General features: G+C 44.1%; 1 protein-coding gene across 1 annotated transcript in view; it reads right to left on the reverse strand.

The window, feature by feature from the left end:
* The window catches only part of LOC116836374 (NACHT, LRR and PYD domains-containing protein 3-like), a 95,722-nt gene extending 69,905 nt beyond the window's left edge, over positions 1-25,817 (reverse strand). The window contains exons 1-4 of the mRNA XM_032799938.2: positions 25,517-25,817; positions 15,669-15,707; positions 13,157-14,879; positions 3,320-3,409 (exon numbers count right to left, since the gene is read on the reverse strand). Coding sequence (XP_032655829.1) covers positions 3,320-3,409; positions 13,157-14,879; positions 15,669-15,707; positions 25,517-25,817 — 2,153 coding nt within the window. The remainder of the gene's footprint in view (positions 1-3,319; positions 3,410-13,156; positions 14,880-15,668; positions 15,708-25,516) is intronic.
* Positions 25,818-27,648: the final 1,831 nt, after the last annotated feature.

Genomic DNA, 27,648 nt, shown 5'->3' on the forward strand with positions numbered 1-27,648 from the left:
GGGTGCTGAGGGAGTTGGCTGATGTGATTGCAGAACCATTGACCATTATCTTTGAAAACTTGTAGTGATTGGGGGAGGTCCCAGATGTTTGGAAAAAGGCAAATATATAGTGCCCATCTTTAAAAAAGGGAAAAAGGAGAATCGCAGGAATTACATTCTGGTTAGCCTTATCTTAGTCCCTGGAAAAATCATGGAGTGGGTCCTCAAGGAATCCATTTTCAAGCACTTGGAGGAGAAGAAAGTAATCAGGAACAGTCAATATGGATTCACCAAGGGCAAATCATGCCTGATCAATTGGATTGCCTTCTATTATGAGATAACTGGCTCTGTGGATATGGGGAAAGTAGTGGACATGTTACATCTTGACTTCGCAAAACTTTTGATATGGTGTCCCACAGTATTCTTGCCAGCAAGTTAGAAAAGTATGGCTTGGATTAATAGACTATAAGGTGGATAGAAAGCTGGCTGGATCACTGGGATCAATGGGTAGTGATCAACGGCTCAATGTCCAGTTGGCAGAGGATATCAAATAGAGTGCCCCAGGGGTCGGTCCTGGGGCTGGTTATGTTCAACATCTTCATTAATGACCTGGATGATGGGATGGATTGCATCCTCAGCATTTTCGCAGATGATACTAAGTTGTGGGGAGAGGTAGATATGCTGGAGGGTAGGGATAGAGTCCAGAGTGACTTAGACAAATCGGAGGATTGGGCTAAAAGAAATCTGATGAGGTTCAGCAAAGACAAGTGCAGACTCCTGAATTTAGGATGGAAGAATCCCAGGCACTGGTACAGGCTGGGTCTGACTGACTAAGTGACAGTTGTGCAGAAAAGGACCTGAGGATTACAGTGAGCAAGAAGCTGAATATGAATCAACAGTGTGCCTTGTTACCAAGAAGACTAATGGCATATTGAGCTGTATTAGTAGGAGCATTACCAGCAGATCGAGGAATGTGATTATTCCCCTCTATTCAGGACTGGTGTGTCCAATTTTGCCCATCTCCCCTGAAAGGATGTGGACAAATTGGAAAGAGTCAAGCGGAGGGCAACAAAAATGATTGGGGGCTGGTGCACACGACTTCTGAGGAAAGGCTGAGAGAACTGGACTTATTTAGTCTGCAGAAGAGAAGTGGGGGAGGGATTTGATAGCAGCCTTCAACTACCTGAAGAGGGTTCCAAAGAGGATGGAGCTTGGCTGTTCTCAGTGGTGGCAGATGACAGAACAAGGAGCAATGGTCTCAAGTTGCAGTGGGGGAGGTCGAGGTTGGAGATTAGGAAAAACTATTTCACTAGGAGGGTGGTGAAGCACAGGAATGGGTTACCTAGGGAGGTGGTGGAATCTCCATCCTTACAGGTTTTTAAGGCCTAGCTTGTGTGATAAAGTTTCTCCTCTATCTTGGTGGGTCCTGCACTTATTGGCAGATTTGTTCATCTCAGAGATTCACCATGTGGGTTGGGGAACAACCCAGAAACCTTTCCCTCTGCTAGAACCCACAGTCCAGGTCAGTTCCTCCTGTGTCTGATCAGGAGTTGGGGAGGTTTGGGGGGAACCCGGTCCTACCCTCTGTTCCAGATTCCAGCCCAGGGCCCTGTGAACTGCAGCTGCCTAGAGTGCCTCCTGGAACAGCTGTGCGACAGCTACAACTCCCTCAGCTACATCCCTGGCCTCCTCCTAACACCTTCTTTATCCTCACCACAGGACCTTCCTCCTGAGGTCTGTTAACGCTTGTATGCCTCAGTCCTCCAGCAGCACATCCTCTCACTCCCAGGTCCTTACGCACACCTCACTAACTGGAGTGAGAGACTTTTTATACCAGGTGTCCTGATTAGCCTTAAATAATTCTAGTAACTTCTCAATTGGCTACAGGTGTCCTAATTAGCCTACCTGCCTGCCTTAATTAGTTCTAGAAAGTTCTTGAGTGTTCTGGAATAGTCCCTGTTATCTCACCCAGGGAAAAGAGACCTGCTTAACCTGGAGCTAATGTACCCACTCTCATGTAGTCATCTGGCCTGACCCTGTCACACTTGACAAAGCGCTGGCTGGGATGATTTAGTCCTTGGTATGATTTGGTCCTGCTTTGAGCAGAGAATTGGACTAGATGACCTCCTGAGGTCTCTTCCAATCCCAGTCTTCTATGATCTCCACTAGTAATCTCCTTCCAGCCTGACAGTTCACCTTTCAGTATGGCCCATTGTGGTCATCCCTTTAACCAGTTCCTTATCCACATTTATCTTCTCATATTAATCCCCATCGTCTCCAATTTAACTAATAATTTCCTATATAGAACTGTATCTAATGCCTTATTGAAATCCAGGTAGATTAGATCTTATTGAACTTCCTTTGTCTAAAAAATCAAGTTATCTTCTCAAAGAAGGAGATCAGGTTGGTCTGGAGGGGATGCCATGTTGGGACTGCTTACAATAGTATGTGGCCCATCGGTGACTGCCAGTAGCAAAAATCCCCAACTGACGGACATGAGACACTAGATGGAGAAGGCTTTGTATTTACCACAGGTAATTCTTTCCCATGTATCTGCCAGGCACGTCTTGCCCACATGCTCAGGGTCTAACTGATTGCCATATTTGGAGTTTGGAAGGAATTTTAGCCTGGGTCAGATTGGCTGAGACCGTGGGGGTTTTCACCTTCCTCTGCAGCATGGAGCATCATCACTTATCGGTTTAAATTACTGTAAATGGTGAATGCTCTGTAACTTGAAGTTTTTAAACAATGATTTGTAGACTTCAGTGATTCAGGGGGTAACAAGTTGACTCTCAGTCCTGGGTGCCCTGAGAACCATCATAATGATACAGAGAGAGAGAAAAAAACCACCACTTGCTCCCCCCAAAACCCCTTTGGATCAGGGAGAAATGAGATCTAATGAGGATACAGGAATATAAACAAATAGACTGGTACAGGGCTTAGACACCATGGTGATGGGCACCTAAAAATACCTAAGATTAAAATACCTAAAAAATTTTTATCAACCTCCTGAGTCTTTCCTCAACTTAAACCACCCTCAGCCACGCTGCTTAGCTCTGTCTCTTCTGCTAGCCTGTTGCTGTGGCAATTGGGGTTAATGTTGTTGAACTGCTAAGCTGCCATGTAAGCCAAACCCACAGATATTCCAGCAAATACTCAGCTGGTACAACTTGACTTCAATGGAGCTATGACAGTTTATACCAACTGAGAATCTGCCCCATTGATTGGACAGTTAAACAAATTCCTAAGCAGACACGGTGAAGAGCTGCATGGCTGCAGCATTTCTGGGATAACAGCAGTAAAAAGGGCATTTTTCAAATAGGAAGGAACAATTTCTTACCTTAGTTTTTTTAAATTACAGTTTGAAGCCTTCAGTGCTTGACAGAGCAGGTAAATAGATGAATGATGCAGCTCATTCTGATGTTGTGCCCTGAAAAGAGAGAAAAAAGATTTTCCATGTTGTTCTCTGGAGACAAGTTTTAATTCTATTTCCAGAATACTAAAAAAGGTTCTTATCTATGTGATCATGCCCTATGTAGTAGTTATTCTGCCATTTTAATTAAATAATTGCATACCTATATTCTCCAAACCAAAAATATATCAAATACATTAAGATGTACTTTAAATACACAGAGTCAAATAGAATTGGTTCTGCTAAGTGTAACCTATTCTTTTTTGAACCTGTGGTTCTCTGGGCATTCACATGCAGTTCTAAAAACTCACACTAATGGGGATGTCTCCAGTGCTTTTATGCTTTTGATAGAATCATAGAAGATCAGAGTTGGAAAGGACCTCAGGAGGTCATCTAGTCTAACCCCAGCTCAAAACAGGACCAAATCATCCCATGGACTAAATCATCCCAGCCAGGGTTTTGTCAAGCCAGGTCTTAAAAACCTGTAAGGATGGAGATTCCACCACCTCCCTAGGTAACCCATTCCTGTGCTTCACCACCCTGCTAGTGAAATAATTTTTCCTAATCTCCAACCTAGACCTTCCCCACTGCAACTTGAGACCATTGTTTCTTGTTCTGTCATCTGCCACCACTGAGAACAGCCGAGCTCCATCCTCTTTGGAACCCCCCTTCAGGTAGTTGAAGTCTGCTATCAAATCCTGCCCTCAACCCCCGACTCTTCTCTTCTGCAGACTAAATAAGCCCAGTTCTCTCAGCCTCTCCTAATAAGTCATATGCCCCAGCCCCCTAATCATTTTTGTTGCCCTCCTCTGGACTCTCTCCAATTTGTCAACATGCTTTCTGTAGTGGGGGACCCCAAAACTGGACACAATACTCCAGATATGGCCTCAGCAGTGCCGAATAGAGGGGAATAATCCCTTCCCTTGATCTGCTGGCAATGCTCCTACTAATGCAGCCCAATATGCTGTTAGCCTTCTTGATAACAAAGGCATACTGTTGACTCATATCCAGTTTCTTGCCTACTGTAATCCCCAGATCCTTTTCTACAGAATTACCGCTTAGTCAGTCGGTCCCCAGGCTGTACCAGTACCTGTAATTCCTAAATGCAAGACTCTGCACTTGTCTTTGTTGAACTTCATGAGATTTCTTTTGGTCCAATCCTCCGATTTGTCTAGGTCACTCTGGACCTTATCTCTACCATCCAGCATATCTACCTCTTGCCCCAACTTAGTGTCATCTGAGAACTTGCTGAGGGTGCAATGCATCCCATCATCCAGATTATTAATGATGATGTTGAACAAAACCAGCCCCAGAACCGACCACTTGGGCACTCCACTTCATACCAGCTGCCAACTAGACATCAAGCCGTTGATCAGTACCCATTGAGCCCAACAATCTTGTCAGCTTTCTATCCATCTTATAGTACATTCATCCAATCCCTTTTTAACTTGCTTGCAAGATCATTGTTTATCACTATCCATTGATCCTGACTATCTAGCCAGCTGTTTATCCACCTCATAGTCCATTCATCAAATCTATCCTTTTTAAATTTACTGGAAAGAATACTTTTGTGTTGGTCAATTGTTTTTTAAATCAGTTCTGGATATATATACACAATCATTCCTATTGTATCTAACCAAGAGAGTTGACTTTAATTTACCCACTAAAGTAAAAAAACAAAAAATAAGTATTTGCTTACAATTCTAAGTATCATTATCACTCAACAATGTGTGATTGGTATTACACTTTGTGAATTGACATCATATAACTAAGCAGAAACGGTGGCATATTAGATCCTGACACCAAAGAGCATATGAGGGCAAATTAATTGTAAGGCAGCATCTGTATGAGAAATAGTGCTGGATTACCACCATGGAATATCTCAAATGGACATAGCCTCCTTGCAGATCAAGTACCACCCAATCGCTACCTGAGAATCCAACCAGACCATCGTAAAATCCCAATCTATGTATATTATGCTCATTCTTATTGCACCACCAAAGTGTTTGGCTCCCATATGACCACTGACCATGTAGCAGCATTCGTTGGTAAACATATTTTTGTAATTTGTTAATCTCCCATCCTAATAATGTGTTGATGCCAGGAAAGTCACCAAAACCAAACAAGTGCTGATGGAAACGGTTGCTGGGTTCAGCTATGAATATCCTCATTGCTGAACTTGTCCTACCACTTAATATGTAGCAACTGACAAAGACAACAAGAATCAAAAATGTCAATCAACCCCTCTTCAACTTTCCTCAGTGGCGATTTTACAAATGTAACATGGCGAGACTGCTACTGGAATGCTGGGTCCGGTTCTGATGTCAACTTTTTTAAAAGGTGGTTGAAACACTGAAAAGGAGCCTCAAAAATGATCTGAGGGCTGGAGAAAATGCCAGTGAGAGACTGAAAGAGCTCAATTTTTTGTAGCTTAGCAAAAGATCAAGATGTGACTTCATTACAGTGTCCAAGTACCTATATGGGGAGGAAAAAGCCTGTACTAATGGGCTTTTTAATTTAGTGGAGAAAGGCCTAACAAGACCCAATGGCTTGATGTTAAGGCCAGACAAACTCCAATGAGACATAAGGCACACTTTAAAAAAACAAAAAACAAACAGTGAGAGCGTTAACCATTGGAACAAACTACCAAAGAAAGTGGTGGATTCTCCATTTCTTGATGGCTTCAAATCCAGACTGGATGCCTTTCTGGAAGAGATATTTTAGCCAAATACAACCTATTGGACTCAATACAGGAGTAAGTGGGTGAAATTCTACAGCTTATATTATATATGAGGTCAGAGTAGGTGAACTATTGGTACCTTCTGGCCTACAGAGATGATGGCTGGGGAGGGGCATGCAGGGTCATGTGCACCCCTGCTCCCCGATTTCTGCCAGGATTTGCCAGATGGGCCCCCTCCCTGTGCAGAAGCTCCTGGAGCTGGCAAGCTGCAAATTGTGGCTGTGGGGAGAGGCAGCAGCAAACAGCTGTGAGCTACAGGGAGGAGCTACCCAGGGTAAAGGGAGAATGTGCCTGGGAAGGGCATGATTCATGCTGGTGGGGAGGTGAACCTTTAAATGTGTATTTGATCCTTTGACCAGCCCGGTCTTCAGGCAAAGACAGTGAAGGCCCATTTTTACATATCAAGTGAACAAAGATATCAAGCATCTATACCCAGCAGGCAAGGGCGGCTCCAGGCACCAGCACACCAAGCGCATGCCTGGGGCAGCAAGCCACAGGGGGGCAGCCTGCCAGTTGCTGTGAGAACGGCAGGCAGGATGCCTTTGGCGGCATGCCTGTGGGAGGTCCACCAGTCCCGCTGCTTCAGCGGCAATTCAGCGGTGGGTACGCTGAAGCCGTGGGACTGGCGGACCTTCCAAGCTTGTGGTGGCAAAAAATGTAATGTTGCCCTGCCAGCAGGAGACAGAATCTTATGTAGCAAAGAAATCCCCCCCCTACACATCTTTCCCATTCTCCTCCTATCAGACTGGGCTGGCAGGAGCTTCCGGCTTCTGCCCTGCAGGGGGGTGGTGGGACAAGGGTTTCTGCCCTGCAGGGTGGAGAGGTCTAAGAGATTTATCCTAATGGGGGTATCAGGGCAGAAGCCCCATGCCCCAGCAGGTGCCACCCCACGGGGCAGGTTGTGCCTGTCTTGTAGCTCGGAAGGTCAGTAAATTTGGCAACTCCTGGTATATAGAGTGAGGTCTTTTCTGAATACTAATGACACTGCTGATTAATATCACTATAAAATGTCCATATTAACACTACATAGGTAGTTATGGATACCCCTTGATACTGGGCTTTACAGTCTTCCCAGACAGGTGGAAACTTCACAGCTCTCTACCTGGCTCTTATGTAAATTAAGCATGGTAGCATGAGAAACAATGGAAGCCCTATTTTCATAGAAATTAGCAGGGGGGTGGGAAGCCCCCAGGAAGGGAAGAACAGCAGGAGGTCATTCTGGCTCTTGTAACAAGGAAGTTTAGGAGATACTAGCAGAAGCAGAAAGCCATTTTTGGCATCCATCACTGGACAGATGCAGGAGAGGGGAGTTCTTAGAGGCTGAGTGTCAGAAAACAGGGCCTGCAGCAAAGCTAGTCTCTGGGCAGCCTTATCATAACAGCTGGCCTGCAGCAGGCTGTTGGATTAGCCATGCAATAGGAGCCTTCTGGATTGGCCTGGGCTTTACCACTCCTGGAACAGTCCAGCCCCCTCTTGCAGCAATTAGACAAATTCATTCACACTGTGTCCATCATTTTTGGTGACCCCAACAGAGTGCAGACCGCTGAGGCAGCACTTCATGCCTTACAGCAGGGGATCATCCCATAGCCAAGAATACTGCTGAATTTTGTCATTTGGCTTCTGACACTGGGTGGAATGAGGCAGCACAGTGCCACCATTTGCTCCTGAGGTTAAATGAGGAGATTAAGGATGAGCTTGCGTAGGTGGAGTTTGTATCCAGTTTGACAAGCCTGATTGAATTGTGCACCACAATTTATGATTGCCTCATAGAGCAGTGTTGTGAGCGTACCTCAATTTTTCTAGAAGCCACCACCCCTCAGGACTCCAACACCCCATGCACACAGGTCTTCCCTAGCATGGTTTGCTTGCTATTCTCTGACTTGGAATAGCACCAATGTTGGGTTTCAGGCTTGTGCCTATGTTATGGGGAACTCGGCCATCTTGCCTTGATGTGTTCGGTAAAGATTTGGGTGGAACTGGGGCTGGGAAATGCCACATCTCCAACCCTTGGGTTGTGGACCAGGCTGAGCTGTTCTTCCCTCTCCAGCAGTTCCCAGAACCCATGGGCAACCATTATCAGAGCACAGAGACCCCAAGTCAGCTTCCAACGCAGCTCCATACACCTCTATTAATTTGACTACTGGTAAACAATGAAAGATCACCCTAGAAGCCCCCGATGGGGCCTCTAGGTATCTTCATGGAAGTAAACTTTATTAAGACCCATGCAGTTCACACCCTATGGAAGGACCCTCTAGACCTGGTTGAGACTATTCATGGGTCTTTCTTCTCCTAGGACCTGTACCCTTCCATGTCATGCCAGTAACAGTTATCACCCTCTGGGGGCATCAGGAAACCCTACAATTTGGATTAATATGGGCCCCTCATGTTCCCATTATCCTAGGTATACCCTGGCTTACCACCCATAGCCCTCACATTCACTGGCAGAAAAGGACCAGGATCCTAGAAACACACCGTTGTAGTCTGTGATTCATGTCATCCACTGGAAGATCCTGATCTGCAGGCAGGAGGACCATCAAGACCCTCAGTGCCCTGCGTGGCCCCACCTGCTGTGGCCAAGATCTCCTACAGACACTGTGATTTGACTAATGTTTTTGACAAGGGGAATGTGGACATCCTGTCCCCACATCAGACTCACAATTCCTCAATTGATCTCCAGCCAGAAGCAAAGACCCTATTTGATTGGATGTCTGCCCTCTCCAAACCCAAACGTTAGGCTCTCCACCTGTATTTGTGGGAGAACCTTCAGAAGGGTTTCATCTGCCCATTCACATCCCCAGCAGGTGCTCCAATCTTTTTTAGTCAAGAAGAAATATGGCTACTTGTGTCCATGTATTGACTATCGGGCCCTAGACAAGGTGACTATACATAAACTCTACCTGCTCCCCCTCCTCCACCAATAACAGGTCATGGCCAAGAAGAAAACATGGTTTGGCAGATTCTAGATTCTTGTCGGGCCCAGGGAAAACTACACTGTCTAGTTGACTGGGATTGGCATGTCCCAGATGAGTGTTCATGGGATCCCACAGACCACATCCATGCCCTGATCCTCCTGCACATCTTCCACAACATTGACCATGAGAAGCCAGGTCCTGAGGCCCCTAGAGAGTACCCTCAAAGGGGTGGTAGTGTCAGGAATCAGGGCCTGCAGCAGAGCTAGTCTCTGGACAGCCTTATCCCCACAGCTGACCTGCAGCAGGCTGCCTGATTAACCACGCAACCTGATTGGCTGCAGAAGCCAGCAGACTATCTCTTAAGCCAGCAGCGATACCAGCAGCTTGCTGGCTTCTCAATGCTTATACCCACCACTGTGCCTGCTCCTGCCTTGCCCCTCAACTTACCTCTGTTCTGCCCTTTGCCTTGAACCCATCCTTGCGTTATACCCTGCCTGCTCCAATTCCTGACCCTTGGTTTGACCTTTGGCATTCACTCCTGTCTATGGACCCTTCATTTTGGTACCCACTTTCTGTCTCTGAGTTTTACTGTGGGCTTTGGCTTCTGACCATAGACTACGGCTCTGACCCTAGCCACTAGGCTAGACTGCCCTCATCCCAGTTGGCTGACACTGAAAAGGATGATCCTTCAACCTTGGGGGCGGTGGGTGTTGATGTCTCTGGGAACTGAATATAGGTGAGAAAGCTACTTAGGGAAAAATTGTACCTTGCTAGATTAAGTTTTAGACTTTTAGAAGCATATTTTGTTTTGTTTTACTTCTAATTTTCTAAGTTTTTTCCTTATACTTGAATTCACTTGAAATCATATCTGTGTTTGTTTATAAACTTGTTTTACTGTTAATCTAAACCAACAGTGCTGTGAGTGTACTAAAGTGAATGTCATCTCCAGTTCATATGGCAAGTTGGTGTGTTTTGTCTCCTTAATAGAACAAAGGAATCTTATTATTTATCTAAACTGTCCAGGAGAGAGATGGACATTATAGGCACATGGTTTTGGAGAAATTCAGGACTTGGAGTGTATTGGAGTCATCTTGCTGGCTGTAACTAAGGCTCATACAAGCCAGAGTGACTAGCGTGTTGCTGGCAGACTGCTGGGGTCAGTGTCTGCTGGACCACGGCTGCCGCTATACACAGGCACTCAGCATGTGACCAGCATACTCATGTCGGCTGACTGTGAACAGCCCAGGTTGGGAGCTACAGCAGCAACACATTGTGAGGTAATGCAATCCCTCACTGGTCTGGTCTGGTTTGCCATTTTTGGGGTCGGGAAGGAATTTTCCTCCAGGGCAGATTGGCAGAGGCCCTGGAGGTTTTTCGCCTTCCTCTGCAGCATGGGGCACGGGTCACTTGCTGGAGGATTCACTGCAGCTTGAGGTCTTCAAACCACAATTTGAGGACTTCAATAACTCAGACATAGGTTAGAGGTTTAATTACAGGAGTGGGTGGGTGAGATTCTGTGGCCTGCATTGTGCAGGAGGTCAGACTAGATGATCATAATGGTCCCTTCTGACCTTAAAGTCTATGAATGACCCATCCCAGCTGTGGATGTACTCCAGAGACTTGATTTGTGCCTGCAGTTTATTCCATCACTGCTACCAGCCTGAACAAAGAACTTTGCTATTACTATATGTAATTAAGTCCATTTAACCAATTCTAGCTCTTATCTATATCTTTTTTCCTTTTATGAATAAACTTTTAGCTTCTAAAGGATTGGAAACAGCGTGATTTGTGGGTAAGATCTGATTTGTATATTGACCTGGGTTTGGGGCTTGGTCCTTTAGGATGAGGAGAACCTTTTTTCTTTTACTGAGGTATTGGTTTTCATAACCATTCATCCCCATAATGAGTGGCACTGGTGATGATACTGGGAAACTGGAGTGTTTAAGGGAATTGCTTGTGTGACTTGTGGTTAGCCAGTGGAGTAAAACCGAAGTCTTCTCTGTTTAGCTGGTTTGGTTTGCCTTAGTGTGAAAAGGAACCCTAGCCTTGGGCTGTAACTGCCCTGCTATAAACAATTTGTCCTGAACTGGCATTCACAGTTGGATCCCACCAAAGCCAGCATCATTACAGCTTGCTTTTGTTGTTTATTCATAATTAATAAGAACTTTTGCTAGCCTTTAATCATGGGATCACCAAAACCACATGTGACTAAACCTACTTGTATCTAAAATAATGGGAGTCATATCCCTGAATTGGAAGATAAAGACACAATTATTATTATTTGCATTTACATTGACTGTTTCCATAGACTATGGTTTTAAAAAAAAATAAAAAATCACTCAGCTCTCAACACTTCAAAGGATCCCATTTTCACCCACAACCCCTTGGCAATGGACCTTGGGTACTTTCAGTACTTCCAGGGGAACAAACAAGTTGAAGTGCATGCAATGAATGTGCATGGTTGTGTAGTGCAGGGGTTCTCAACCTTGGGCCGTGACTTGTTCAGGGTAAGCCCCTGGCGGGCCGTGAGATGCTTTGTTTACCTGAGCGTCCGCAGGTGTGGCCACTCACAGCTCCCAATGGCAGTGTTTCACCATTACTGACCAATGGGAGCCACAGGAAGCGGTGGCCTGGTGTAGTGCATAGCTCAGCTCCCCAGAAAGCACACATCTGCCAAGTATGTGCTCCTCCTGTTCAGGCTCTTGGTCTTAGGTAAAAATCTTGCTCATCTCCTCATAGTATGGACAGGCACTTGGCACATCACCAGAGCCCTCGTTCTTCTTGGTACTATTATATTTCTGCTGCTACTCTTTGGCTTTGTCATATTCATGTCTCTGGAACTCAGCCCAGCAGTATCCTTCTCTTCCATTTGCTGCACTAGCTGCTGGTAACTTTTGGCATTCTGGTGACTACAGAGATGAGATTGAACATGCTCCTCTGCCCAGAGAGTGGGAAGTCCAAGACCTCAGCATGGGACCATGCACAGGGCATGCCTGTGGCAATGGCCTCAGGATCCATGTACTTGCACTGAACTCTAATTGCAAATGCATGCTGTTAATAGTTCCACATTTAACTTCCCTGTGCTCTGCTTTCAAAATGTGCACAAGGCAAGGCATCTCTGCTTCTGGGTCCCCTGGTGATGAAGACAACTATTGATTAGAGGAAGCTCTCTCACTGTTAATAACAAACCAAAAGTCACTCCACTCTCCCTCCAACCTATCGGAAAGTCTCTTGACCTAGCTCTCACATATATTGTGAAAAATTCAACAGGCACTAACAACACTAGTCAGACGTCTCCCAGAAGCATCAGGCCCTGTCATGAGACACCTACATCTTCCTTTCACGCTTGTACGTGCACAGTCGGGTTACACCTACGCTTGGAGCCAGGGGGTCTGATTCCCAGCTCACATAGACATACTCAAGCTAGCTCAATGAGAGCAATGTGAGCTGGGAATTGCACCCTTAGTTCCAAGTGTAGATGCAGCCTTTGTGCCAAGGACATTAATGAAAATATTAAATAAGATCAGTCCTAAGACTGATCCTCGAGGAACTCCAGGAGTAACCTCCCTCCAGCCACTAGTTCACCTTTCAGCACAACCCACTGTCATCTTCTCTTTAGCCAGTTCCCTATGCACCTTACAATTCTTATGCTAATCTCCAACTTTTCTAATGTAATTAATCATTTGTCATGCGGTACCATGTCAAATTCTAAACTGGAGTCCAAATATATTAGATCTACCGCATTTCCCTTATATAAAAAATAATTATCTCAAAAATAATATTAATGTAGTCTGGCACAGTCTACCTTTGATAAACCGATGTATAATTTCCCCTTTCCTGTTCACCTCCATGACTGTAAGTGTTCTTTCCTTCAACATTTGTTTTAAAACCTACAAGTCTTTTTCAAAGTCTTATTTCCATGCTTTTAAGGCTTGGGTTGGATGGGGCATGGTCCTTCCCAGTCTCAAATGTCTGTCACTAAATTGAGTCACTTTTATGGTGGGTCATTTGGCCATTTGAGCTATGAAAACCTACGGGAGGAATAAATCAATGTTTAAATTTAAAAAAAAATAAGAGTTACATAGGTACTTTTAGAGCTCAGATAACACTCACCGATGTGGCCACTTGCATGGTCCTGGGGAATCTTCATTCAGGTCTTCAGTTAGAAATGTACTGTTCTCTAGACAAACTGACTCCAGATTACAGCAATTCTTTATACAAAATTGAAGAACAATTTGATCCATTTTGGTAAAGGTATGATGAGTTAATTTTAGCTCAGTGAAATGATTCATTGCACTCTGCACAAATTCAGTTTCTTCAATTTCATACAAACAGTAAAAATAATCCAAATAGAAAAACATTGTCTCCTTATCAGAAGGCAATTTATCATAGTTGAACAACAACGAAAAGGGTTTTTCTTTAACCCATGTTAGTAAATTATTTTTAACTTTGGGTGAAAATTTGCAGCTAAGATTTTTCTCCATCTCCTCCATTCTCTTTTTATTTAAGAGCCCAAACAGGAATCGCACTGTTAACATTAAATAATTCCTAGATTTTCCACATTTTTCAAACAATTTTTCCACAGGTTGTATAGCAGTTGCTGACTTCTTCACAGTTTCTTCTTGCTCCAACACATAAAACAAAGCTGCAAAAAATTCCTGAAAACTCAAGTGAATGAAGCTGTAAACACGTTCACAGCCAATGCCTTTTTGAAACACGTTCTCATTCAGAAAGAGGGAATCAGGTTTATCTAATCCATGTTTCTTGACATCTTCTTCCTCAAACAGTATATTCTTCCTCCAGATTCCATCTGCAGCCAAGGAACAAAGTTCCTTCAAGTTACATTGTACCTGTTGCTTTGAATTGCTGCTGTGACCCTCTAATAAACTGAAGAGATAGAGCATGTAGACTCCAGTGATTGTGGTGGAAGTTTGTGCAAGATCTTCACCTGCTTCCATCTGCTGTTTCAGAACCGTGCAGATGATCCAACACGCAATGGGGACAAAGCACATGGTGAACAGCATTTCGTTGTCTCTTACAACGTTAAAGGCTTTGCTTGCTTGTTCTTCCTTCTCAAAGAATTTATAAAAATATTCTTTTCTCTCATTTTCAGAAAATCCCAGGATCTCTGCATAACGTTCATCTTTCAAACACCGCCCAAGTTTCTCCAGGGCAATTGGTCTTGTAGTAATTAGTAAGTAAGATTTGAGAAGCACTTTTTTCCTAAATAAACTGCTCAGTATGATGTCCACTGACTGCTTCTCACAGGGATCCGAGCACAGATTACTTGTTGGTTGATTAAAGGAAAATCTCAGTTCATCAAAACCATCAATTATGAACAGGAGTTTTTCTGGAGTCATCAGAATCTCTTTAGTTGGTGCATTATGATCAGGACAATTTCTTAAAATCAAATCTTCCACACTTCTCTGCTCTCTGTCAAAGTTAATTTCCCGGCAATTTATGTAGAAAACATAATCAAACCTGCTCTGATACAGTTCTTCATTTGCCCAGTCCAACATGATCTTTCTTGCTGTCAGTGTTTTTCCAATCCCTGCAGCTCCCTGCAGCACGACAATTTGTGGTGACTGTCCATCATCATCAGATTCAAATAAATCGCCTATGGTGATAGGAGTGGTGTGCTCAGTCATGATCTCTGCATGTCTCCGTCCCAGGGCCATTATTTCATGTTCTCTCTGCATTTCATGACGATGTTCTTTTGTAATGATCAGCTTTGTATATCTGCTGTTTAGCTTTACATTCTCACCAAGACGAGCATTCATGTCTTTCATTGCACTGTATTCATTTTTTATATGTTCTCTATACTTCACGCCGTAAGCTGAGTGACAAGAAGCATGAGATATTATTGTAATGTTACAATAAAGCTATTTAAACAGTAATACTGGTACTGTAAGTCTGTAGTGCCCCTTGCATCATAAAGTGTCCCCAAATAAATTAACTGTGGTCCTAGTCCTTACTCACATCAGAGGTCCCACTGAAATCAGTGATGTGAGAGAAGTGTAGGCTCAGACCTTCTGTGCGTATACATAAGAATCACTTCACCAGTTACTGAAATGCAGCCACCTCTAGAGTGAAACCTCTCAGGTGTTTAACAGTGCACAATGGCACTCTGTAACAAAGTAGGGCATGAAGGGATGGAGAATGACATGTATAATGGAAACAATAATGGGAATTTAGGTGCAAAGAATATAACTAAATAGAACCTAAAATTTGTGCAGGGCTCCAAGGTTTCAAAAAGTGCCATAGCACCTACAGGGACTACAGATGTTGACCTCTAGTTATTTTGCCTCGTTTAAAAGATGGCGTCCCTAGCAGGAGAGTGTCTTCCAGCATCATGCTGCTGCACTGGGTCAGTCCTGCCTGAGACAACATCTCCACCTCCTCACCAGCACCATGTTCTGCAGCACCTGATTCTTTCCTGGAGATCTCCCCATTCATTTCCTCATCTCCCATCCAACCCTGCTTAACCTGTGTGATCTGATAAGTTTACACTCCTGAGGTGTTACTTATTATTTCTACTAGTAAACCAAATGACTGACTGATCTAGCCTAACGCTGGTAATCACTGGTAATTATGCAATGCAATTCTTTATTGGAATGTCACATACCATTTGCTGATCTTTCAGATGTTTGCTGAGGACCCAAAGCTGAAAGAGAAATTTCACATGAATGTTAGTGTAACAACAATCAGTGTCACGCAGTTCAGGACATTGGAACAAATCGTTCATACGTGGTTCTCTGCAGTCTTAAACTCCCTAGAAAATCCGCAGCTGAGGCAGGCAGAGAGACTTTCTTTGGAGACACTAGTTCAGTGACCTGTTCAAAATGGCCATCAGAAGCAATACTCTTTTTCTTTTAAACCACTAGAGTAGTCACTTTCAGTATGTCTACACAACAGCTTAAGCCTGGGCACAACTCTAACCCCTTGTGTGCCATGCAACAATTATGCTAACCTAGGGCTAAGATCTAGGGTCCCAGGACCCTGCAGGGCTGGAGGATGTGAGCCCATGTTAAGCTGGGACCTAGGATCCAGGCCCTATTGCTATCCTGTGTGCACGTAGCCCTGGCTTGACTTGGGTCCTAGAAGCCCTCTGGGTGTAACCCCGAAATCCTGGGGGCAGAGGAGCAGCACTGTAGGCAGCCAGACCAACAGCCGGAAGGACTAGTACTGCCTGGCCAAACATGATCCCTGTTCCTGCTCCTCTCGCAGTGGCAGCAGCTCCTGCTCTGTCACCTCCTCACTGCTGCACAGAGCTTCCCTGAACCAAGGAGCAAAGCTGCCAGGCAGGAGGCAGCTCCCAGCCATTGGGATGTTTGGAGTCATCCCTCTCCTGGCCATGCTGAGCCGGGAGCCCTGTTGCTCCCCCTCCCTGCAGGACAGCTGCTTGGTCCCTACTCTGCTCTCTGGCCCTTGCCCCAGCCCCTCTGGGGTGCATATGTAGGGGTGGCTGGGCTGCAGGCACTGTTGTGGAAGTCAGCACTCAAAATTTCCCTACAGCCTCCGTCTGTGGTGGTAGCTCCAGCCCCTCTTTGCTGCATGGCAGTTGCTTGTTCCCACTGTGCTCTCTGGCCCTTGCTCTCGGGCCCCCTGGGTCTGCATGTGCAGTGGTGCCTCAGCTGTGGCACTGTCAGGGTGGCAAGTGGGAACCAACCACAAACCTTCTCCGCAGCCTCCTCGTAATTGCGTGGCACCCACCTCTCACAAGTGTTCCTTCTGTTTGGGTGCATCTTCAGTCTTTAAACAGTCTCAGCCCTAGTGTGACGATGCTGCCTGTGGGAGCCAGCTGAGGTCACTCACTTAGGGTGAATTGCAAACAAAACGGGGCAGGCAAACCCCAAATGCTGGTGGATATTCCAATACTTAGATTTACCAAGCCAGCACAAAACAAATTCTGTAGTACCTCATTGGTTACTCAGAAGTCCAAACAACACAGTTCTCCTAAAGTACCCAGCCTCAGGCCTCCATCCAGACACCTGTCAGATATGATGATGATTACTGAAAATCTTATCTCATCACATAAAAGAAAAGGTTCTTCCAACCCCAAAAGATCAGCCCCAGACCCAGGTCAAATGATAACTTAGATCTTACCCAAAATATACGCTTATAGCCAATTCTTATTAACTAAGCTAAAATTTATTAGAAAAGAAAAGAGTGATAAAATTGGTTAAAAGATTAATATACATACAGACTTGAATTCATAGATTCATAGACTCTAGGACTGGAAGGGACCTCGAGAGGTCATCAAGTCCAGTCCCCTGCCCTCATGGCAGGACCAAATACTGTCTAGACCATCCCTGATAGACATTTATCTAACCTACTCTTAAATATCTCCAGAGATGGAGATTCCACAACCTCCCTAGCGCAATTTATTCCAGTGTTTCAACTACCCTGACAGTAGGAACTTTTTCCTAAGTCTCACCTAATCTCCTCTTGCTGGCAGTTTAAACCCATGCTTCTTTGTTCTTCCTTAAGAAGCAAGTGAACAAAGTTTCCCCCCTCTCCTGATGACACCCTTTTCAGATACCTGAAAAATCTGTATCATGTCCCTCGCAAGTCTTCTCTGTTCCAAACTACCACAGAACCCAATCTTTCGCCTCTTTTGTCATTTTCACAACCTTTAATCGATCTGTTGCTCTTCTCTGGCCCTCTCCAATTTCTCTCAATCTTCCTGAATGCAGACTCGCCCAGAACTGGACACCAATACTCCGGTTGAGCCTAAACAAGCGCAGAGGTAGAGCAGGTAATGACTTCTCGTTGTCCCCTTGTTACAACACAACCTGTTAAATGGCAGCCCAGAATCACGTTTGCTTTTCTTTGCATACGAGGTGGGTCACACTGTTCACTCATATATTAGCTGGTAGGGCCTCACTATGACCCCTAGATCTCTTTCTCCATACTCCTTCTTGACAGTCTTTCCATTCTGACGTGCCCGAAAACTGGATTGTTCCCTTTCCTAATGGTGGACCAATGGTGGCATTTGTCTTTAATTGAACTTCTTCCGTTGTACCTATACCATTTCTCCCAATTTGTCCTAGACATTCTGAATTTTACCCTGTCTCCAAACAGTTGCAATCCCTCCCAGTTGGTATCGTCTGCAAACTTTAAAAGCGCTACTTTCTATGCCAACTCTAAGTTGTTGATGAAGAGTATTAACAGAGCCGGTTCCCAAAAAGACCCCTGCGGAACCCACTTGTTATACCTTTTCCTGCAGGATTGGAGCCCATTAAAGACTACTCTCTGAGTACGTTATCCAGCCATTTAGTCACCCACCTTATGATGCGCCCATCTAAATTTAATTTCCTAGTTTATCGATAAGAATATCCGCTTAGACCATCAAAAGCCGTACTAAGTCTATGTTACACATCTTACTCCTTCTCACTTATCTACAACAGGTCGTATCGACAAAGCCAGCTATCAGATTGGTTTGACACGATTTGTTCTTTACAAATCCATGCGGCTATTCCCTATACACCTTACCCCTTCCAAGTAGTTGCAGATGATTTGCAGTATTACTTGCGTCCATTACTCTTCCGCTGTCACAGAAGGTTAAACTAACTGGTCTGTAGTCCTGTATTTATATTTCCCTTTTGTATAGATGGGCACCTAATATTTGCCTTTTCCCTGTTCTGAATCTCTCCCATCTTGCCCATGACTTCCAAAGATATAGCTAGAGCTCAGATACCTCTCTATTAACTCCTTAGAGTATGCTAGAAATGCATTCATCAGGCTGGTGAGCTTGCAGGCATCTGTATACTTTTCTAGTGATTTTAACTGCTCTTTTTTATTTTATCTTCTAAACCTACCCCCTTCCCATCAGCATTCCACTATATTAGACATTCCTCAGACTTCTCAATGAAGACCGAACAAAAGACAAGACATTAGCATCTCGTCCGGTTTCCAAGTTTCCTGTTATCTGTTTCTCCCTCCTCCTGAGCGTGGCCCTCCCTGTCCTGGTCTTCCTCTTGCGTTCTAATGTATTAATAAAAAGTCTTCTTGTTTCCCTTTATTCCCATAGCTAGTTTGAGCTCATTTTGTGCCTTTGCGTTTCTAATCTTGCCCTCAATTCTTGAGGTTCAGATAAATAGCAGAGATGAGCTTGTAGTTGCCAAAAGTCTTTTTAGAAATAGTCCATAGGTTATAGTCCAATGTCCATATTCAGAGTGGCTCCAGTCAATGACTGGGGATCTCAATCTCTGTGGCTTAAGGTTTCCCTCTCTTGAAACCCAAAGCAGATATGAGATGAAGAAAGATTGTGCCACAAGGTTCTTATACATTTCCAGCAGCAAGAAATGGTCTGAGAAAACAACAGGCTTACCATCCCTTCTCCTAAACATCCTGGCAATTAGTACAAGGTAATGTATTCATTAAACAGTTCTGACACAGGTTACCATAATCTTCAAAGATACATATAGACAATAATACTATTTCACTCAAGTATCTTCCTAAATGTTAATATTCCTTTTTTGATCTTTTAATCAAAGCTATAGCAATAGACAAGACATGTTTGCTTATATCACAAGAACTGAGCAAACACCTACCCTTCTATCTCTAACAATGCAGACTTGCATTTAAAAGCTCTATTCATTTACATATCTTCCTAACCAGTTTCTAAAGTTCGGTCATAGGTCAGGTCAGTCTGTGAGTTAATTAACTCTTTCTGGCCATCACCTTCCAATGAAATATTATATTACACTCATAACATCACACTTGGTATCAGGCCATAGCCCCAGGGCTTCTTCCCTGATGGCAATAGATTCATCTTTTCTGGGCCCTTCTGGCCCCAGCTCTCCAGCTGGGCCACAAAGTAGTTCAGATCTCCTTCTGGGGGGTTATTGCTGTCCAGTTGTAGGCCACTTTCCTAGTGGCCTATGGGGGGCACCCAAATCCACCTATTACTCCAAGTCCCAGCCTAAGAGCCCTAAGAATAGTGGCCACACACTGCTGTGTCTCTTTAACTAAGCTTCTTTCAGTTCCCTAGGTCACTTCCCTGCAGCCCCAGCCTTCACTAGTGCTTCACCCTTAGCTCAGGGCTCTTCTATGGTCAGGCCCAGCAGCCAGCCAGAAGCTCTTTCTTGCTCCCTCAGTCTCTTCCCACAATGAGCTTCCCATGGTGCTGCAGTTCCCTTTGGCCAGCCAGGAGCACCATCTGGACTCCCCTGGCTCCAGCAAGAAACTGCCTGTCTCTGGTTTTGCAGCTCCTTTTCTATAGTCTTCCTGGGCCCTAATTGGCTGCTTTTCCTGCAGTCACTCTACGCTGCTTGGAGGACTCTTCTACTACTCCTTTCCTGGGACAAGAGTAGCAGAAGCCTGTGACGTTTCATTCCATATGCTTTATGAAAATATATTGATGAATATAAATGACAAAACTGGAATATGCTTTATGCTACATATTCCATGGAATATATCTTTGCAAAGGTTAGGATCTACCGAATATATTCATCCTATTTATATGCACGCATCTTTTTTTATATCTGAAGTTATGAATGTTGGCTCTATGCTTGTATTTGAAGTCTTTGCTTTGGGGAACATATAAGGGAGGTTTGGCCAACGTATTGTGAAGGGACTATTCAAGTAACTGGAAGTATTTAACTAAGATGCCCCCGGACTCCTTGTTGTTATTGCTAAAGAATAACAGATTTATTTGGGCATAAGCTTTCATGGGTAAAAACCCACTTCTTCTGATGCATGGAGTGAAAATTATAGATGCAGGCATTATTATACTGACGCATGAAGAGAAGGAGTTACCTCACAAGTGGAGAACCAGTGTTGACAGGCCCAATTCAATCAGGGTGGATGTAGTTCACTCCCAATAATTGAGGAGGAGGAGTCAATTCCAGGAGAAGGAATGTTGCTTTTGTAGTGAGCCAGCCACTCCCAGTACCTATTCAAGCTCAAATTAATGGTATTAAATTTGCAAATGAATTTTAGTTCTGTAGTGTCTCTTTGAAGTCTGTTTCTGAAGTTTTTTTGTTCAAGTATGGCTACTTTTAAATCTGTTATAGAATGTCCAGGAAGATTGAAGTGTTCTCCTACTGGCTTTTGTATGTTACTATTCCTGATGTCTGATTTGTGTCCATTTATTCTTTTACTTACAGAGTGTCCAGTTTGGCCAATGTACATGGCAGAGGGGCATTGCTGGCACATGATGGCATATATCACATTAGTAGATGTGCAGGTGAATGAATCCCTTATGGGGTAGCTAATGTGGTTAGGTCCTCTAATGATGTCGCTAGAGTAGATATGGAGACAGAGTAGGCAACAAGGTTTGTTATAGGGATTGAATCCTGGATTACTTTTTCTGTGGTGTGGTGTGTAGCTGCTGGTGAGTATTTGCTTCAGGTTGGGGGGCTGTCAGTAAGAGAGGACTGGTTTGCCTCCCAAAGTCTGAGAGTGAGGGATCATTTTTCCAGGATAGGTTGTGGATCACTGATGATGTGCTGGAGAGATTTTAGCTGGGAGCTGTATGTGATGGCCGGTAGTGTTCTGTTATTTTCCTTGTTGGACCTGTCCTGGAGTAGGTGATGGGTACCCAGAAGAATTTGGGCTTCAATAGGGACTCCTTGTTGGTTTTTGTGGATATAGACTAACACGGCTATCCCCGATACTTAACTAACAATGAACTTTGGGAGCCTTCTGCTCTCTCCTGGGAACGTTCAAACTAACATGTAAACAATGGTGTTGACCTGCAAACAGCTGAATCATTCATGGACATGTGACTTGCCCATGTGTCTACAAACTTCACCTTGTTGCTGTGATTTTGCGCAGAAGAACAAAGGGGTTTACACCCACAAGAAAGAGACTATAAAAGGCTCTAGAATCCCCCTCCTCCCCATCTGCTCTTCATCTGTGTCTAGCGATGGTCTCTCGACTCCAAAGACATATCTGAAAGTTATTGGAACAAAGGACTGTAATTACAGGGGTCTGAGAGATTGCTGGACCCAGGCCATAAACTACAGCTTCAGTCTGAAAAGGATTGTACCTGAGATAACATCTAGGGTGAGAAGTTAGTAGCTGTAACTAGATCCTTAGAATATTAAGTTAGCCTTGCGTTTATCATTTATTTTGCTTTTGTGATTTACTATGTGCTGTCTGTTATTCTTTGAAATCCCTTAAATCCTACTTTTTATATTTAATAAAATCACTTTTGTTTATTAATAAACCCAGAGCAAGTGATTAATACTTTGGGGACCAAACAGCTGTGCATATCTCTCTATCAGTGTTATAGAGGGTGGACAATTTATAAATTTACCCTGTTTAAGCTTTGTACAGAGTAAAATGGATTTATTTTGGGTTTAGGCCCCCAGAAAGACTGAATACTGGGTGCTGGGAAAGTCCCTGTTAACTGAGAAGCCCCTGAGCTGAGTGAATCTCATTCTCTGTAAACTGCAGAGGGGCGTAGTCCAACCACTTGGTCTGTGCTGAAGCAGACTGCAGTGTCTTAACTCAGCAGGACGGGAGTGGAGGGGTGCCTTTTCGGGCAGAAGGGTTGTTCTCAGTTGTCTCCCCAGCACATCGAGTTATAGTCTCAAAGGGGTCTCTGTGACTGAACCCATCACAGGCCTCTGGGCCTAGTCCACCACATCACACTCCTGTGGTGTTAGTTTCCCTCCTAGCGCATCCTTCCTTCTGTGCAGAGCTTGCCAGGAGACCATCTAGTCCAATTCCCTGATCAATGCAGCACCAACATCAACAAAATCATCCCAGACAGGTCTTTGTCAAGCCAGACCTTAAAAACCTCTAAGGGTGGAGATTCCACCACCTCCCTAGGTAACCCATTCCAGTGCTTCACCACCCTCCTAGTGAAATAGGTTTCCCTAATATCCAACCTAGACCTCCTCCACTGCAATTTGAGACAATTGCTCCTTGTTCTGTCATCTGCCACCACTGAGAACAGGCGAGCTCCATCCTCTTTGGAACCCCACTTCAAATAGTTGAAGGCTGCTATCAAATCCCCCCTCACTCTTCTCTTCTGCAGACTAAATAACCCCAGTTCCCTCAGCCTCTCCTCATAAGTCATGTGCCCCAGCCCCTCAATTATTTTTGTTGCCCTCTGCTGGACTGTCTCCAATTTGTCCACATTCTTTCTGTAGTGGGTGGACCAAAATTGGATGCAATACTCCAGGTGTGGCCTCATCAGAGCTGAAAAGAGGGGAATAATCACTTTCCTTGATCTGCTGGCAATGATTCTAAATGTGGTTGTGAAATCTTCACTTCTGTATTGATTTGTATGTTTATTTGCATGGTCTCTGTCTGGTTCTGTAATTGTTTCTGTCTGCTGTATAATTAATTTTGCTGGGTGTAACCTAATTAAGGTGGTGGGATATAATTGGTTAGCTAATCATGTTACAATACGTTAGGATTGATTAGGTAAATTTTAGTAGAATGATTGGTTAAGGTATAGCTGAAAATATTACTATATAAATTAGGGGCAAACAGGAAGTAAATTGGGATTCGAAAATAAGGAAAAAGGAACTTGGATTTAAGCTTGCTGAAAATTCACCCCAATAAACATCAAATTGTTTGGAACTTCAGACTTCAGGTATTGTTGCTCTCTGTTTATGTGAAAAGGACCAGGGAAGTGTGAGAGTGAAGGAATAAATTCTCTAACACTGCTGACTCATATCCAACTTCTCATCCACTGTAATCCCAAGGTCTTTTTCTGAAGAACTGCTGCTTAGCCAGTTGGTCCCCGGCCTGTAGTGGTTCATGGGATTCTTCTGTCCTAAATGTAGGACTCTGCACTTGTCTTTCTTGAACTTCATGAGATTCCTTTTGGCTCAATCCTCCAATTTATCTAGGTCACTCTAGACCCTATGCCTACCCTCCAGCGTATTTACCTCTTCCCCCAGTTTAGTGTCATCTGCGAACTTGCTGAGGGTGCATCCCATCCTGTCATCCAGAGCATTAATATTTTGAAGATATCTTTTCTCACAACCGTATATCAGAAGCTTGAGTTGAACAAAAAAATTCTTTAAACACTCAAGTCTTCTTTATATATAATAAAGCAGGACAGAATTTTTTTAAACGGATATTTTGCCCCTTCTCCCCTCCACTTCCCCAGGTAAGCAGCTCAAGAGGATGACTGTATTATGATACTTCCCAAAACTTACTTTTGGGCTGTCACACAGCATGAGGAATTTAATCTCCAAATAATATTTTTATAGAACTGAAAACAGGGAGTCTGATTCTCCACTGCCCTGCACCTTGGGTAGCCATTTGCACCTGTGCAAATTGCAACTCATCATCAGTCTTGATATGGCCCATTTGTGCCTCTTTGATGATGCAGGAGGGTCAAATAGACGTTGTGAGCAGCCTCCTGGGGATTTCCACTGTGTGGTGGAATCTTTGGGGAGAGGGACACGGAACGCCTATATAACCAGCAGTACCCGCTGCACCTTGTGGAGATCAGCATAGAAGCTGTGTTGGGGGCATGGCTGGGGAAAGCATGTGTGCCTTGCCAGCTGCCTGAACGGACCCTTATGGTTCCGCTGCCGAATGGGCTATTGTAAAACCACCTTCACCTTCCGGCCATCAGCTGCACTGGGTGCTGCTCTCGTTCAGCTGAGGATTGAGCCCAGTGAGTGCAAAAGGGGCTGCAAAAAGCTACAATATCAGAAATCTCCACTCAGCTTGTACTGAACGTAGCATTGGACAGCCATCGAGTGCTCATTTTACACAGAGATTAATGGCTACACAAAGTATAAAGCAGTTTAGAATCAGGCCCATTAGTGTGCTTCTAACAACACATTATCCTGGAATGTTGTATGGCTAACGCGATACTGTTATTTCTGGATCGAGTCCGCGGCCTTAGGAACTGCAGTTCTCCAGGATTGCTGGCTACTTAACTCAGGGGAATAAAATAACCTCTTCCTCCATCTCAAAAATAAAGACAAAAAAAGTGTTGGCAGTTTGTATTGCACTGAATTTGTTCCTTTAATTAAAAACAGCCTTGGAGATAAAGTTCCTGCCTGGAACCCCAGAAAGTTCTCATGGGGCCAGTCAGCCGTTTGGGGAAACATACTGAGCCAGCCTCTCTGCTGTGATCAGCTTCTAGTTACAGATTCCTGATTCTGCATCCCAGCCCTAGCACAGTGTAGAGCAGCCTGGGCGTGTCCCCAAAGAATGGTGCTGTGGCTGGGCATAAACTCCAGTTACTTTTCCTCCCCATGACATTCTGCACTGCTATGTTGGCTCTGCAACCACAGGGGACTCCCCCACACTGAGGATATCTTCAGATGGTGAGTTACAGGCTGACTCTGCTCCACTTGTGTCAGCTGAATGGTGAAAAGGGATTGAAGCAGTCAGAGAATCTGGTACACTCTGGGCATCTCTGCTCTGCATCCCCCTGGCTTCCGGCTGGGATTTAGAACTTGTCATTTCTGCCATCAGCCTGTTTCTCCTTTTGCTCCTGCCCAGGGGCAGACTCCCAGGTTTTACAGTGACTTAGTTTCTTACCTTTCTCTCTCTCTTCTCTGAGTTTAGCAGCAGCATCTCTGAGGTTGATCTGAGTGAAAACATCTGTGGTTACTTCTACTGCAGCAATTTCACCATAGAATTGGATCAGGAGGTTCTTTGTGTCTATCCTGTCAGCATTCTCCAGCTGACCTCGAGGGATGTTACCTTTCCCCTCAAAGTCAGAGTGTGATAGTTTGTCTTTAAATCTTTTGAACTCTTCCTGAGAAAGGTTGTCGAGGGTTCGTATGAGCAGATCACTTCTCATACGAGTAGTGAGATTTCTGCTGCTTCGGTTTCCCATCTGTGGGTATCAGAAAACAAAACTAAAATACAAAGTAAATTTCTGTTAATAATTAATATGGAATAATCACAATACTGTATTTCCCATGTAGAAAAAAAACAGCTCAATATTGGGGCTCGTAACTCCTCACAAAGGACTCACTGAACTTCATCTCTCTCTGTGCCTCAGTTTCTTCCTTTGTAAAGTGAGGATAATCATACAGCTCTAGCATACCGGGGAGTTGTGCAGCTTAGTTAATGTATGCAAAGGCTGTTGAGGATCTAGGATGAAAGGTGCTATAATAATATTTATCATTGACATGGCTTTCAGAACACAGAGATGGGACTCCCCCCCCAATTTAAAATATTTCAGAAAACAACCCAATGCTGTCTAGAATCTATACATCACAGTCCTGGAGTATGAGGACCTGTGTACTGAGACCCACTGTTAGCTTCGCATGGCCTCAGGAGAGTTTTAGATACCAGAGCAGAAAGGTGAAGAATAGCAATGGTAACTTCTGATGTACTGACTAGCGCCCATTCTGACAGGTCCCACAACCTGAATGTATAAACTGTAACATGTTCAGATTAGAACTAGCCTATCCCCAGAGAATGATGTATTTACCGTTAGCCAGACAGCTATTGGAAACAACAACTAGTAACCCTCATTTGATTTGTTCTGTCAGTCTTCTCAATGCTCAAACACAGATGACTAGAGAATGTAGAAAGAGGAACAGGAAATGATTTGCTCAGTTTATTTCTGCAGTAAAGGAAAAGTAACACATCTCCAGTTAAAGCTGACCTTCAAAGCTCTCTCAATTTCTATAGCAGCCCTCATATTTTTTTTCAGACTTCCTAGTACTAATTGCGTGTGTGACTGTCATAGGTTTCACCCCCACTCTGGACTTTAGAGTACAGATGTGGGGACCTGCATGTGAATTTTAAAGCTGAATTACCAGCTTAGATCTGGACTGGCTGCCACCACCCAAATAGTTTCAGTCATTTGGGAAACTCTGCTTTCCCCCCAAAAACCTTTCCCTCCCTGGGTAGCCTTGAGAAACTCCTCCACCTATTCCCTGCTGAACACCGATCCAAACCCCTTGGATCTTAAAACAAGGAAGAATCAACCAAGTTCTTAAAAAAGGCTTTTAATTAAAGAAAAGAAAGGTAAAAGAAAACCCTCTGGGAGATAGCATACAAGCTGATCTCACAGACAACAGATTCAAAACACAGAGGATGTTCCCCTGGGCAAAAACTTGGTTACACAAAAATTACCCAGTTTTATTATTCGCTAATGCCCAAGACAAGTTACAAAGAAAATAAACATAAACCTATTTATTCCCTTCACTAATACTCACTACTTGATAAGAGGCTGATTTCTGGAGCTTTCCCACTCCCGTCAAAACTGAAACTGACTCTAAACAAAGGAAACTTCTCTTCTTCCTTTTGAAACATCTTATCCCCCCCATTGGTTCCTCTGGTCAGGGGTCAGGAGGTGAACTTCTTAACCCTTTACAGGTAAAAGAGGCAATAACCCTTAACTATCTGTTTATGACAGTGACACAAACACACAAATCTTTTTCTCTGTTTTTTATTCCTCCTAGAAGCTTGCCTTTTGGATGCACCCTTTGGCCTCAGCAGTTTGCACAAGTGTTTTCTGAGACTAGTGACATCACAAACTCCATAGATGTTTTCATCTCTTTTCCCCTCCCACACACCTTGTATTGGAAGAAAATAAAATACACAGATTCAAAGTAGTGTAGAAGCTTTAACCAAGACAAACAAACAATGTAGAAAGTACAGAGTACGATAGAGAATGGGGAACATTCTCTGCATCTGCTAGATACGCAAGT

Source organism: Chelonoidis abingdonii, chromosome 4 (genome assembly GCF_003597395.2).
Source record: "Chelonoidis abingdonii isolate Lonesome George chromosome 4, CheloAbing_2.0, whole genome shotgun sequence".
Lineage (NCBI taxonomy): Eukaryota > Metazoa > Chordata > Testudines > Testudinidae > Chelonoidis > Chelonoidis abingdonii.